This window comes from Mixophyes fleayi, chromosome 3, assembly GCF_038048845.1.
Source record: "Mixophyes fleayi isolate aMixFle1 chromosome 3, aMixFle1.hap1, whole genome shotgun sequence".
NCBI classification, from domain to species: domain Eukaryota; kingdom Metazoa; phylum Chordata; class Amphibia; order Anura; family Limnodynastidae; genus Mixophyes; species Mixophyes fleayi.
This window is the reverse complement of record NC_134404.1, coordinates 92,054,993-92,070,675: the sequence shown is the minus strand read 5'-3', so window position 1 is coordinate 92,070,675 and position 15,683 is coordinate 92,054,993. Positions and strand designations below refer to the sequence as shown.

The 15,683-nt window shown below is 38.0% G+C and overlaps 2 protein-coding genes across 8 annotated transcripts in view; one reads left to right on the top strand and one right to left on the bottom strand.

Annotated features, from left to right (window-relative positions):
• Positions 1–11,723, top strand: part of P2RY13 (purinergic receptor P2Y13) — a 38,003-nt gene extending 26,280 nt beyond the window's left edge. Inside the window, exons 1-4 of one of the 5 annotated variants that reach the window (XM_075201979.1) lie at positions 2,886–3,480; positions 6,532–6,610; positions 6,719–6,792; positions 7,988–11,723. In XM_075201979.1, the coding sequence (XP_075058080.1) occupies positions 7,990–8,988 (999 nt within the window). In that variant the 5' untranslated portion in view covers positions 2,886–3,480; positions 6,532–6,610; positions 6,719–6,792; positions 7,988–7,989 and the 3' untranslated portion in view covers positions 8,989–11,723. Of the gene's footprint in view, positions 1–2,402; positions 2,846–2,885; positions 3,481–6,531; positions 6,793–7,987 lie in introns of those variants that run through there. The other 4 variants (XM_075201978.1, XM_075201981.1, XM_075201976.1 and 1 more) reach the window with 4 other exon arrangements.
• The window catches only part of MED12L (mediator complex subunit 12L), a 468,926-nt gene that overhangs the window by 208,203 nt on the left and 245,040 nt on the right, over positions 1–15,683 (bottom strand). The window lies entirely within an intron of this gene.

Genomic DNA, 15,683 nt, shown 5'->3' with positions numbered 1-15,683 from the left:
ATATATATATATATATATATATGTGTGTGTTTTTTGTCCTATTTAAAATATTATATTTCCCATTTTGTAAGGTGCAATTAAGTAGGGTCTGAGAACATTAATTCTTCATCTGCTGCACATATGTTTGTATACTCCATCTCCTGCATCTGGTATACTGGGCTGTAACTAGGGCTGTGCGAGAGGGGTGACTGCCCATGACACAAATCAGAAGGGGGTGGGGGGGCGCAGGGAAATTAATATTTTTGGGTATGATGCGAATGTTAATGCAATTTGTGTTTTTATATCTGACATAAATTGCACATAAGTACACCTGTATTCAAGTACAAGTGCATCGGTAGAAACGTTACCATTTGAATATGGACATACGTATGTTCTGGCTATATAAAACTTGTCGTATGTACACAGACAGAACACACTACAGGAAACGAACAATGCATATGAGCAATATAAAGTACAATCAAAACGCATGAAAAAAAAATACATTAACAACTCTTAATACTAGATTCATTAATAAAAAAAAAACATTTAAAACATTTTTTTTCTTTTTTTGAAATAGGCTTCATACATCAGTATGTTATTAATGCCTACTGTTCATAAAATGCACTTTTACAGTTTCTCTTACTTGCAATCACATGTTCTGGCATGCATACAGGTCCGTCATCACTATAAATCGGCACTTACACCTGACCTGTAGCTGGTGCAAGTGATACGGCTTAAAAAGAACGTACCTAAAATATGCTCAGAGCTTGAATTGGACAAATGTGTGTGCGCTTGACCTGGGCACATTCTTACTGTACATAGCCTATCTGCGCCCGCCCCTTCCCTCCCGTGTTCTGCCCTTCAAATCATAGGCAAGTGTCAAGTGGACTTAAATTGCATGCACTTGTGTTCACTGAGCTAAAGTCTGTTTCTGAGCAGGTGTACAGCAAATTCACGCAAGATATGGCACGCAAAAGGACTTATGTCCGAAGATGTCCCAGGCCCTACATCTCCAGCACATTTATTAGAACACCGAATCTCCTGCACACTGTCTGTCCACTAAGCACCTGGATAAATTAGGACATAACCCTAGATTGCCCAAACCATGCCCAATCCTGCCATGCCATAACAATTCCCATTGACATCATGTTCCTTTCACCACTGGTCAAGACATAGCAGAATTTTGGGTGGGCCCTATGAGGCCTAGAGGTGAGGGGAGTTAGGCAATGCCAGTCAACCCCCCAGGACCAACTCAGTGCCTGGATTCAGGTCACAGGAAATCCCCCGTTATAGATATATTTATATAACTGCTAAGAGCTCTTTCTCTTAGAGAGCTGGTCATGCATCATTCTATGTGGGGTTGGGGGGTGGGGGAGTTGTTGCCAATACCATCAGGAGGATGCCAGGGATACCCACATACATCTAGGTTAGAAAGCAAGACGGTAAAAAGAGATGTCTAAGGATATTTTTAATTCAAATAAATGTATAATTTAAATTGTGTATTTGTGTTTTATTTATATTTTCCCTGGTGCAGTACAGGTCCCAGTAGGCCCAGGGTGCCAGTGCATGCTGGCAATTTTGGTTCACCTGCGGCTGGTTATACTTATATATACTTTGGCAACTTATTTTTCTGGACCGATCCCCATAGGATATCCAGCTCCATGCTGTCCAGACTAGGGCTGGCAGGGGGACCCTGTAGTACCAACAGCCTAGTGCAGATACTGGACCCCATACTTTGTGCTCCCAGTTTTGTCAGTACCAGCCAGGCTGACAGCACTAGGGCTGGTTAAGCTTTTTTGGGAGAACATGATTTTTAAGAAAAAATAGATATTTAACACTGTGACTGGATCACTATTAAATAACTTTTGGTAAAAGGATATGCCTAATTCTTATGCATATATCTGATACAATGAGCCTGTGTTTACCAAGCCTTTGGTGTATTGTGGTTTGGGAAACTAGCTTGTTGTGGGTCCTTTTGTTGTTCTGTATGAATATGAATTCCGAACGGTCTGATGAAAGGCCATGTGTTAATTAGAGCTTTTGATGTGTGAGGTTTAACTTGGAGACAGGAAGGTTTAATTTAAAACGTGTTACTACATTTTCTGCATCTCAAAGATGCAGGATATCACAGCAAGGTTTTTAAGAATTTCAAAGCTAAGTATAAATATTAGTGGCTTTGCAGTATATGTCAATTTATGTTTCTGTAAATAGAGTATATCCTGATGCTAAAAATAGCATGTGTCTGAAAGGTATAAATGCTCTGACTTGTACACTGAAATGTATCATTCTTCTGACTTCATCTGACCTGATCACCCTGGTACATTCAAACAGTGTGTGTAAGCAAATAAACCATCTTGCTTCAAAGACCTACTTGGAAACATCTTCAATATTGCTGTTTTCCTGTGATCTACAGATTAGACCCTAAAATCTAATCCGTTCTCCGCGGTTTGGACCCAAGCTTTCCCAGTACCAACGCTCTGCTTGCTACCCATGCAGCCCTGGTCCATGTGATAGGCCAGGCAGATCCATCCACAGCACCCCTGATCCATAGTAAGAGGTCAGGAGTACCGGCCCAGGTACACCAGCGACGAGATACACTAGCAGCGTCATTTACGCAGAAGAAACCCGGTTCTGGATGCCAGTATAGGAGTCCAGTGGTGGCAGCAACTTAAGCCCCTCCTACTACAGCAAGAGGATGCTTTTTGGATAACGAAAAGGAACGGTGGCAAAGTAAGCCCAGCCGGTTCCCAGCAACAACAGACAGGGTGGCATAGGCGGTCCATCCTGTCACAAACACACTTACGGGTCACTGCGTAAATTGCAGCCATCTCTACCTAAGGCCTAATGTAATCAATGAAAGTTGCAGGTGAGCATCTACAAGTCAATAAACTAAAGTTACTTGAATGAGCAATTTATTAGTTTATTTTAGGAGTTAGAAGACTATGCAGCTACTAAATCATGACAGTGACTGAAACTACGTTCTGTATGAATAATTTAATGAGCACAATGCAATAATATGAATGGCATTAGGTATTAGAGACTATGATCTGACCTCTCCGAGGCTGATGTAGAAATATATCTGCTGACTGAGTACAAAGCCCTAGTACATCTTCTGCTAATTGTGTTTTTTTTTACAGGCTGTTGGCTGACACTATATTTTCTATATGAGACAAGATAAGTTACTTACATACAAGCAGAAGCACATAGACACATGTTTTGTATACAAATTGTGCCCAAAAAGGGGAATGTTTTAAGTTCCTTTGCTGTTCATTATTCACTTCAGAGCAAGATTAAAGTGAGTTATCAATGTATACAAATGATATACTGTAGTAATTAATTGCTATGCGGATTAAATGGGAAACGAGGAAGCTGTGAAATAGAGAAGTAGAACAGTGGAGTAATATAAAACTCCAGTGAGAAAACAAATGTACAAGCTAAGGCTGTTTAAAGACGAGACACACTAAGAGGGTACAACTTGTATGAAAAGATACTAGTCAAAAGGTATGTATATTTAATGTGTAAATGTAATCTCCTCACAGAACATGATTAATCTACAATTATGTAGTGAATCTTTTAAACCAACTAACCACCCTGCTAGTTCCTGTGACGTTCATTCCTTTCTGTCCCATTGATTTAATTATACTATAAATGTATTTCTGGAAATAAGCTATGTAAGATGAATGTTTGAATATTCTATTGACAATAATCGTGCTATATCTCAATCAAAGATAATTTTCCTGTTCTTTTTTTCTCATAAGCAATTAAAGGTTATTCAGTCTGATCCCAATTCCCTCCTCCAGATAAGAAAATGTGATTAGACAGTTGTATTATGTTATACGTAACTAGACGTTTGTGTGCTGTTATACGTAACTAGACGTTTGTGTTCCGTTTATACGCGACTAGATGTTTTTGTTCTGTTATACGTCACTAGACCTTTGTGTTCTGTTATATGTAACTAGACGTTTGTGTTACGTTATACGTCACTAGATGTTTGTGTTACGCTATACGTCACTAGATGTTTGTGTTACGCTATACGTAACTAGACGTTTGTGTTATGCTATATGTAACTAGACATTTGTGTTACGCTATATGTAACTAGATGTTTTTGTTCTGTTATACGTAACTAGACGTTTGTGTTACGCTATACGCAACTAGACGCTTGTGTTACGTTATATGTCACTAGACGTTTGTGTTACGCTATGCGTCACTAGATCTTTGTGTTCTGTTATACGTAACTAGACCTTTGTGTTCTGTTATACATAACTAGACGTTTGTGTTACGCTATACGTAACTAGACGTTTGTGTTACGTTATACGTAACTATATGTTTTTGTTCTGTTATGCGTAACGAGACGTTTGTGTTGTTATATGTAACTAGACGTTCGTGTTACGTTATACATTACTAGACGTTCGTGTTACGTTATACGTCACTAGACGTTCGTGTTACGTTATACATAACTAGATATTTGTGTATAAGAACTAAAAAAAAGTGTTTTTTGAAGTAATCAAACACCCTTAAATGACCTTAAATGTTATTTTAATTAACTTATTAACTTTATTAAACGTATTAAACAAAAGACAATATTAAAAGCCACCAGCAGTAAAGCTCCACGACAAGCACACATATATTTTACAACATTTGATACCTAAAAGCAAATGACAAATAAAGCAGACCTATTGCCCCCTAGTGTATGTAGGCTATATAACAGATTATGCAACATTGGGTATTTACTAGTCTATTATTTATGTAAAAAATGATTTTCTGTTTAAGGTTTTGTCTTGTCATGAACACATTTTCCCTGACTTGTTAAAACCCATCATTATAGTTTAAGATTACAACTATTATTAATTATTATTACTATATTGTATTATTGTTGTTGTTTTGTAATGCACCAAAATGCTTTGTAGTAACCACACAGTTGGGAAAACAGAACATACATAAAACTGTGAAAGACAAGGTAGACAAAATAAATGCAGAAGAGAAAATAAAGGGTAGTGCGGCACTTGGTTGTGAGAGAACTTACAATCTAAGGGCAGAGCTAAGGCAAGAAGAGTGGGCACTGGGACAATAGTGAGGTTGTGCCAGTGTGAGTACTATAGGTGGTAGGGAAGGCTCCAGTAAAGAGGTTGGTTTTCAGAGAGTCTTATTGGGAGTGGTAGGGAATTCCATAGGTAGGAACACTTTGTAAGAGGGAACGAGAGGTAGTTTACCAGATGTAAAATGAGGTGGTATTGCTGAGGGATTTATAGGTGACGGTTAGTAATTTGAATTGGGTCTGTAGGATCCGGATTAGCAGTGGTTTATGTAAAGTGGTGAGTAAGGTCAGTAATATAAAGATGTGGCTGCTTGGCTTCAGAGCACAGGTACCAGATCTATTTCCAGTTTGACCATTGACAGATCCACTCATTCAGCAGTTTGACTAAACATTCAGACCTTGTACTAATTACTTAATTTACTCAGAAGATGTCTGCACTCACACTGTCAGACCACAGTCATTATCAAACTCCATTTTCTCAAGTCCTACTGGTATCTGAGAAACCTAATCAGCCCCTGACCAGGACTGACTGAGCTTCTGAGACTATAAATGCAGGGATAAAACTAGTGTACATTGTCCACCCAAATCACTGTTTGCATGGTCATCTTGCAAATCATCATCATCACCATTTATTTATATAGCGCCACTGATTCCGTAGCGCTGTACAGAGAACTCATTCACATCAAATACTATACACAATATAAACACAACAAACCAGTAACACTCACATAGATAAACCGGAGATTTATACACTATACACCAAAGTGGGATCACTTTCAAGAAGTTAGCTTTAGACCCAAGAATGATTTTCCCTTTCAAAAAGAGCACCTGTTAGGAGGTATGTTACAACATACATGTAAAAACATTGATACTAGAACCTCGCAAAGTAGAACATTTACACTTGAATCTGTAAGACATTGGATTCTGTCTTGGCTGGCATGATAAATGCAGAATAACCTCCAAATTGCACCTAATAATAATAAAGTACATGCACAGTGTGTAATATCTGATTGCTGTATCCAACTTAATTCCTTTAACAATACTTCACATTGTGCAGACAACATTCTGAATAATTTCATAACACTATTGAATGCTTACAACCTACCGATTCTCCTGCTAAAATAAACAAAAAAAAATAAACCCTTGTATAAAATGGACCTAGCTGTTTCAGTTGGAGATTAACGCCAAATAAGTAAATAGAACTCCAAAGAGCAAGGATTATCTAAAAATGAATGCAGGCTTACATTAGAATGGAAGTATAACAATGTTTCAGTTTTATCCCAGGAAACATGAAATCTTTTTCTCTACAATGCTGCTTTGTAGCTTTGTGTATATTAAGTGCTAAAATAATTAATGACTTCCTTCCTCCTAGAACTAATTACCCCCAAATATCCCTGAGGAATATAAGGGGAGGGTGGATCTTTGGCTTTTCAGCAGACTCATCATTATCTCTTAACACTGCAGATTTAATGTGTACACGTGTAAGGCGTCTAATGATGTATTTTACCATCCTGTAGGTGTTGGAAATCCTTCTGTACCACATATAGATGTGAATGAGAGAGTGGTATAGAGCGGGAAGGAACGGCAGCCACACAGGTCGTTGGCCTCACTGCAGTGTTTAGAGGAAAAAGAGAGTGTTGGATATAATGAATTCTACTAAATATTGATCATAGGACGGAAGATGTTATTCTGCTTCTCTGACAGGGAACCACAGCCGCAGAGAGAAGAGAAAGAGCAGGAAAGTTACTGCAACTGACAATATATAAAAAAGAACGCAGGTAAGAGCAGGATGCTATAACAGTGTAATGATACTCTTTACCATTCTACCTTCTATTCTGCTGTTCTTTTGTCTTGTTGTTCTGTTACCCTCACCTTCTACTGCAGTAAGCTTAAAATCTCTCCAGAGGTAGCTGAATTTAATAGAATGTACATTGTTGGATATGTAAATAGTTGTATTATTTGTTGCTATATATGTATTGTATACATTTTACTTGTTTTTACAATATAGAGAACTTGTAATCATTTTGCAAATTAGGCAGCCAGGATCTCTTTGGCTTTACTGCTACAATAAATAAAATTAATCAATCAACTTAATGATCTGATAGGACATGTTCAATTTATATTATGTTACACACATGCAGTGATCTGGCCAATTGGCAGATGACAAATCCACCAGGTATGCAGCCAATTTGGCCACATGTGAATGGGCAGATTCTGCTAATCGGGTCACTGTGTAGTCAGACTAAACAACAAAATTGTAAAAGGCTCCAATATATTGTTAAGGACATTCAGTTGTGATCAGCTCCTGACTATATTTTACAACCAATAAAATCAAAATCCAATCAATACCAATCCGATTTTGATCAGCCAGAATGACTGTTTCTGTCTTGCATACATTTACCCACTGGATATCTCTAAGAAGTGGCCAGCTTAATGTCCATATATCATTTCCAGGCTCTCTTCATCACTTATTTATAGATCCCTGGATGAGCTGGTTATGGTCTATATTACTCCTTTATACCAGGCACAGCATAGAGATCACAACGCCTGAGTTTTTCTTTATTATTGCAAGGTTAAAAAACCCCAGAAAGCTGGTTACACAATACAGTACTTAAATCCTATAAAGGCAGCTATGTTTTGGGCTGAACCATATAATTAGGGCATAAACACCATGCTCCAGTTGTTTCAGCCTACTCAAATGTTTTGTCTCCACTGTGTTAGGCAAAAGGTCTGATTTCAGGACAGGAAAATAATAATAATAATAACAATAATAATAATATTAATAATATTATTAATAACAACAAAAAATGGTCTAGTTTACTGGCTGTTTTGCTTTAATGTTGACAAATTCAAAGAATAAAGAAATAACTGTTAAACGGATATTAAGATAGGGATCCCTTACTAATTTTTCAAGTTATGAACTAAAATGTTAAAGAAATATATGATCTGTGACAAAGTGTGTTGTTTTTACAGCTATGCATACAGTACCATTCAACAACACCAATGGCTCATCGCAGTTTCCTCGACATTGTTCTCGTGATGTCAGAATGGCACAGTTTGTGTTCCCTATCCTATACACTGTCATATTCTGTCTGGGACTAATAATGAACAGCCTCTCTGTCTGGATTTTCATCCAAGTTCCAAGCAAAAGCGTTTTTATTGTTTATCTTAAAAACACTGTGGTGGCTGACGTAATAATGACCATGGTGCTGCCTTTCAAAATTCTCACCGATTCCGGGATGGTGCCATGGCAGGTGAAAGCATTTGTTTGCCGTTTCTCTGCGGTAATATTTTATGAAACCATGTACATCAATATAATACTGCTGGGACTTATAGGATTCGACCGTTTTCTGAAAATTGTACGACCGTATAGAAGGGGTTGTATGGATCGGGTGAGCACTGCCAGGGGGATTTCTGTTACAGTGTGGATAGTCATGTTCGGAATCTCGCTACCAAACATGATTCTCTCCAGTAAAGAAGCAACACCGCTAACAGTGCGCAAATGTACCGAGCTTAAGACGGCACTGGGGCTCAAGTGGCACGAAGCCGTTAATTATATCAGCCTGGTTATTTTTTGGTCTGTTTTCATTTCTCTTACTCTGTTTTATACAGTAATTAGCAAAAAGGTTTATGATTCCTACATGAAATCTCACAGTAAGCAGACAACTACAAGGCAAAGTACAAAAGCAAAAGTTTTCATAGTAATCATTGTGTTTTTCCTGTGTTTTGCTCCCTTCCATTTTGTAAGGTTACCTTATACATATAGCCAGACTGGAATTATAAAGGACTGCCATCTGAGCAACAGCTTATTCCTGGCCAAGGAGAGCACTCTGTGGCTTGCCGCCACCAATGTCTGCATGGACCCTTTTATCTACGTACTTCTCTGCAAGCCATTTAGAAAGATGCTACCTGGGATTATGAGTTCAAAGACTTCAAGCCTGGAAACAAATATAAACAATGAGTCAACAGTGTAACCCTAAACTTTTGACTTAAAACACAAAAGAGAATTCACTCTCCCTCTCCAAAAATCAAAACAATGGACGGCAGTTACAAAGCACTCAGGAGACACCTGCACAACCTAGAAGTGCGCTAAGTGTGCCAAGACACGACAAATCTACGGAGACACACTATTCAAAAGTGTAAAAGGCACATTAAAGTCCAACCTCCTACTGCATTCATACAACCCTTTTAACGAATTAAAGTTTTCCGTTATTCTCCTGAAATGCTGCTCTATTAAGTCTCCTTCATGGCTTCAATTGATCGTCAGAGTGAGGGGACATCGGAACTGTCGTTTGTGTGTGAGATGATTTGTGCTATATTGTTCAGAGTGTACCTAAAAACTGTCATCTCTGAGCTGGTGCTGAGTTCAAGTGCTGAGTAGATACTGCTATGTGCCCCTCTGCACAGCAAGGAATGTCCCTAAAAATGTAGCAGTAACAATGTTTATTTTGAGGCAGTATAAATAAGCTTTAGGTTGTAAGACCAATTTCAAAGTTGTTCTGTATCTATAACCAGATATAATCATTTCAATAAATCACAATTCTGCACTGCTCAGCAAAAATAGGCTCACTGATATGCCTACTACATACTGTGCCAAATTCCTTCCCTCTGCCTATACAAATATCTGCTCCCCTGCCAACCTAGCTGTCATGCTCCATAGATCCATGAACCTTTATGGAAATTTGGTTGCACTTATGCAAATGTAGGCGCATGACAGTACTATATCTGGCTTTGCATTGTTCAGTGAAAGTTTTGTGCTTCATACTTGTGTTCATCTTTATGCTATTGTACTGCAAATGTATTGATGCAAGTCAACAAGAAATAGAAAATACATATAATGGAATCGGCATTTGATGACTGGCGGCTGCCATAACGATCATTCACGTATGCCCTCCTCATACTGATCCAAGAGAAGGCCACTCATTTACCACTTACTGTGCCTCCTTCTGCAGCAGAATGAGAAGCGCCGGTGATAAGCACCAATAGGCGCCTAGTGGAGACTATGAAAATAAGAAGTTGTTATTTATTTATTAATATATATTGTAAAACATATTGACCTCCTCAGCACCCCCTCCTGGTGACTTTTTTTGAGGCGCTCCTCCACATTATGATAAAAAACATTAATAACTGAGGGAAAGAATAAAAACCAAGATTCATAAAGATAAAAACAGATGTATGTTTTGGGGGGCACTCTAGGTTGTTTAAGATATTAAAATATATTTATTCTTATTAATTCTTATTAAAATATTATGAAGCTATAAATGAGATTCCATCATTTAATGCTTTTGGGATCTATCTGTTTCCTTGGGAAGAATGTATTTTAGGGAAACTTGATATTAAATTCAATTATTGGTTCCTTTGAAGTGGTAAAGAACATAGTGTCATTAAATTACGATACATATTTATGTGGCTTTCATAATGGTACACAAATACAAGTGTTTAACAAAATAAGACACAGACAACCAAGCGAGACAGTGTTTCACTGCCATTGTAATTCACATAACTGCACACAAATGCGCTATTAAACTATTAGTTCACAATGATAAGATTTTATTTTGCTGCCATCCAAGTAATCAGGATTAACAACATTTTAATTAGAATTAAAAAAGATTAAATATATTTTACTGTACTAAACATCCTAGAGTGCCCCCAAAAACACATCTATTTTTCCCTTCATGAACCTTGTATATGTATAAATGTATGGGTGCACCTTCCAGAATACAAAATATTCAAATACCCTGGGTGGATATAATTACTTTAAAAATTTGCAGGATGACGCAAAACAAACTTACGTTTAGGAAAGAAAAAAAAATGAAACAGCAATGAATGTTCAGTTCTGATTATTGATTAAAAACAGCTATATGTAATAGAGTAAGAAAAGCAAAATTTACTATCAATAACTTTGTATGGATATTCTCAAAAATATGGTAGTGCGCAGTGAATAACTTCTGAGTAAACACAGCTTTTCTGACAACCAAGAAAAGATAGACATTTTTGTACAATATATCAATATCATGGAGAGAGGGGGTAGGTTTTGCTGTACATGGGTTGTACTTAGCACAGCATAGTTTAATACCACAGAAGTAGAGGGCATTACTTGTAAACAATGGTGTTACATTTTTTAATGTGAGGCTGTCACATAATGCCCTCTCCTACAAGAAACACCCACTGCTCCATTCTCCCACAGCCAATGGCATTAAATGATGCAATCAGATGGGGGAAACCAATCCCTTGAATAAATATATTACAAACTTAATATGTGTTGTGTAAGGGATGACAGAAACACACAAATGTGCTGCAGAGAGGTTAGTACACAAATAATATGGAAAACATTAGTTCACGACGTGGAATGTTTGAAGACTTTAAGGGTTTGAATGTTAAAAGATTTTACTCAATACATCTCAGTACCTGCAATCTTCTCTCTACTTAACTTGCAGCCCTGGACCTACTGACTGGTACAAAACAGTATTTTGAAAAAAAAAACCTGAAACAGCATTTCTTTTGGGGGAAAAACTGAATTAAGTGACAGACTATATAAAGTATACAAGCAAGCAATGACTATCACAGACAGATGTGTAGGTGAAAGGCATTTGTTTTAGCTGATTATCTGTATAACTCATGTGTTACTTATCCACTGTGTGTGTAAAGTTTGAATGTAAATTATAATGCAATGTTTAATATATCAGAAGTAAAAACAAATTTGCAACCATGTTCAGGCTGATATTTGGGTCATATCAATGTTAGGCTGGTACAACGGTGAAACAGCTTTATGTATCTCTGTTCAAAGATTTTACCTTCACCCAAAACTAAAGACTGTAGAGAAGGTAGATCAGTCTTTGCAGATGTGGAATCCTGTGTAATACTCATTACGTTCTGGCCTTACACACACACACACACACACACACACACACACAACACACACACACACACAACACACACACACACACACCTGACTGGAGGGGGTGTGGTTACTGGTACTCGAAGTACAAGGAGTTCCAATGAAATCTACAAACATACTGGCTTATTTACTATCACTAAGTTCCATTTATTGGATCTACTGGGATCCACATCATATTCCACTCTACTCTTCTCATTCAGGTGAATAGGACGTTCATGGGCAGAGGGATTTGATACCCTCTCAGCCTTTTTGAGAAAAAGAGAACAGAAAAGTGGATTGTGGTTTAGGACTGTTAAACCCACTGAACACCCCAGTGGATCCTGTAAAGGAGCACAGCAGGTAAGTATGCTTTAGGTGTTTTTTAACTCATTGTACTCAACACAAAACACAATTGGAAATTGTGAGTGGAGTTTTACTTTAAAGTTATCATCTAGACCACACATAACCTAATACTCTTCCTTGCTGCACATATGGAATTCATCATCTGTCATTTGTTTTGTACTTATGAAACATGATCACAAGCTAAAATAAAACAACGGATTGCATAGGAAAGTAATAAAGTTGAACAAAGGAGAAGAAAAGAGTACAAAGAGATCATTACATAAATGAAGGGGATACAACAAAATGTGTAAAAGTGGAACAGGTTAGCAAAGAGCAATTACTAAAGAAGTGTGATCCCAACACGTTTTTCAAATAAATAAAAATGAACAAGGAAAACTGAAGAAGATCAAGAAGAAGCAGACATAAAATTTATATATATATTTTCAACTGAGCTTAAAAGCACCAATGCTTGGAAACGTGTCGTGCTGCAATAACCCACACACACCATTAGATATATATATTTATGACTAAACAAGATTAAGTTGATAAAGCACCTGTTCGAAATGGTATTTACCACATAATAAATATGTTCAACTACAGGTAAACCATTACTTCTTATACTAATGGACTCATATAACAGAATGAGTTCACTTGTTCCCTTTTTAAACAAGTCTGTTTAAAAAGGGTACAAAACTATACACATACATTCAGTGGTACAACATACATTGAAGTCTACGCCCTTACTGAAACTGCAGGTGATTGTGATGTAAAGCCTGAAATCAAGATAAATCATGTCAGACAATTTTTCCATCTTTAATGGGACGTTGCAACCAACAAAATTCACGTGACCATGCAAATAGACAATTTTTAGGAAAAAGAGGTGAAAACCCCCGAAAAACCTACAATACCCTACGTGACAATGAGTTCAGTGTACTCCAATGGTCTCTACAATCACCAGATTTCCATCCAGTAGAGCACCTTCGGGATGTGGTAGAACGGGAAACTCGACGCATGAATGGGCAGCTGATAAATCTGCAGCAACTGTGTGATGCTATCCTGTCAACATGGACCAGAGAATATACGGAATGTGACCAGCACCTTGTTCAATCCATGCCATAAAGAATCCGGGCTGTTCTGAATCCTTTCCAGTACTAGAAAGAGTACCTAATAAAGTGGCCCCTGAGTATATAGTAATATAATATATATATATGCATATATAATATATATATCGTAATATAATATAGTATAATATAATATAATATAGTACAATATAATATAGTATAATATAATATAGTATAATATAAGGAATATAAGAAAATGTGTAAAAAGTTAAATCAGGCCAAGACAGAAGTTGAGAAAGCCATTGCTAAAGAAGTGTAACCCGAATAACTTTTTTCAAATACATAAAAAAATTCAAGAAAATAGATTGGAGCAAAAAAACTCAGACTTATTAAAAAATTTATTTTTCCTCTGTGCTTATAAAAGAGGAAACCATTAAAGGAAACATGTTGTGCAATAATAACCCATGCACACCATAGATGATTGCTGCTCTAACTTATTAAGGAAATACATTTACGACTAAACAAGATTAAGGTTGATAAAGCACCTGGTCCAGCTGGTATCCACTCACATGTGCTAAAGTAGATATGTTCAACTATAGATAGACCATTATTTGTTATATTTATGGACTTCTACGTAACAGGATGTGGGTAAAATATTGCAATGCTTTCTAGGAGGTAATACCCAGAAATATATTACTGAAACTAAACTAAATAAAGAGACAACTTAGTTTAAAGGGACATGCTAAACTATGCTAATAAATTTCTATGAGGAAGTCAGTTGTAAACTGGTTCTTGGAAATGCAGTTGATGTAATTTATTTGGATTTTGCAAAAGCATTTCCTACAGATCCTCATAACAGATTGACATATATACGATTAAACCACTGGCACTAGGGTAAATAATATGTGTGTGGGTAGACAGCAATGGTGCAGCAGCCAAGGCTTCCTGGAGGTGAGGGTGGCACAGTAATCTCTGTACATCTGTGCACAAGGCCAGTTGCGGAACTTCAAGCACGAATGGGGCTTTACAGGTCCGACACATTATCTGAAGAGCAGAGCAGAGAGACTGCCTTGGGAGGGTGGAAAAGCATCACTGGACCCCCCCATAAAATGTGCTATAAGGCCAAAGGAGTGTTACACTCTTGGTATTGGCAGCTGCTGTATAAATCACTATTAGTGCATTTTGAACATGGGGTACAGTCTCCTCTCTTCCAGTTTTTGATAGGTGAACAGATGAGAGATGGATCTTTACATATAGATCATTGATCTCTATTTAGTAACAATCTGACAGTTCACAAGAATATTTTACAGAAGCAGATATCAGAACAGGGACAGTCAGGGCCGGATTTACCACTAGGCATCCTAGGCAACTGCCTAGGGCCCAGCAGTACCCAGAGAGCCCGGCCAGAGCCGACGGTGATTGGGGTAGGCAAGGCAGAGGGGCGCTCCCCTCTGCCTTCCATCCCCCTCTGGCCGCCGGTATAATACACGAGAACCGACTGAAAATGCATTTAAGAAAAAAAAAAAAAAAAGTCAGGTGACCGCTCGTCGGGTCCTGGCAGTCTCTCCTCCTCTCAGTGTCTCAGTGATAGAGAGAGAAGGAGATACTGCCGGGACCCAACAAGCGGTAACGTTACTCTTTTTTTTTATTTTAAATCTGTTTGGACTAACAGAGGAGCACCACGCCGGAGAAGAAAGAAGACAGAGGTGGTGATGGTGAAGGGGCACAGAGTTGGTGATGGTGAAGGGGCACAGAGATGGTGAAGGGGCACAGAGGTGAAGGTGAAGGGGCACCGAGGTGATGGTAAAGGGGCACATGTGATATTGTGAAGGGGCAAAAGTGACAATGAACGGGCACAGTGTGATGATAGAGGGACAACAGTGACAAGAGCACATACTTGGATTTATGCGCATTATTTTTGCAAACAACTCAGTAAGTATTTCTGCCCTGACTTAAATACTTATTAAGTTGTTTTGACTCAGCTACTTAAAAAACGGGACTGCTCTGTTATTATTTAGGGGTGCATTTTTCTGTAGTAGGAGGGCCTAGCTCTTTTCACATGTTAGGTACACCCCCAATGATGCAAGTCACGCCCCCAATGGTATGGCCACACTTCCTTTGGCTGCGTGCCAGCACATGCTTTCACTTCTGCTTAACTATAGGGGTATATGGTATGCTACAAAAATATAGTGCTATGGATTGTTTCAGGGAGGGGGGCCCAAAACCAGTATCCTGCCTAGGGCCCTGTGAGGTCTAAATCCGGCTCTGGGGACAGTACAACATGTTCTACTTTCTCCCGTCCCTGCTCTGTCATCAATCACTTTAGAGCATCCATATGCACAGTAGTGATTAATGATCTCTATGGAAGTATCAGCCTCTGCACCATTCT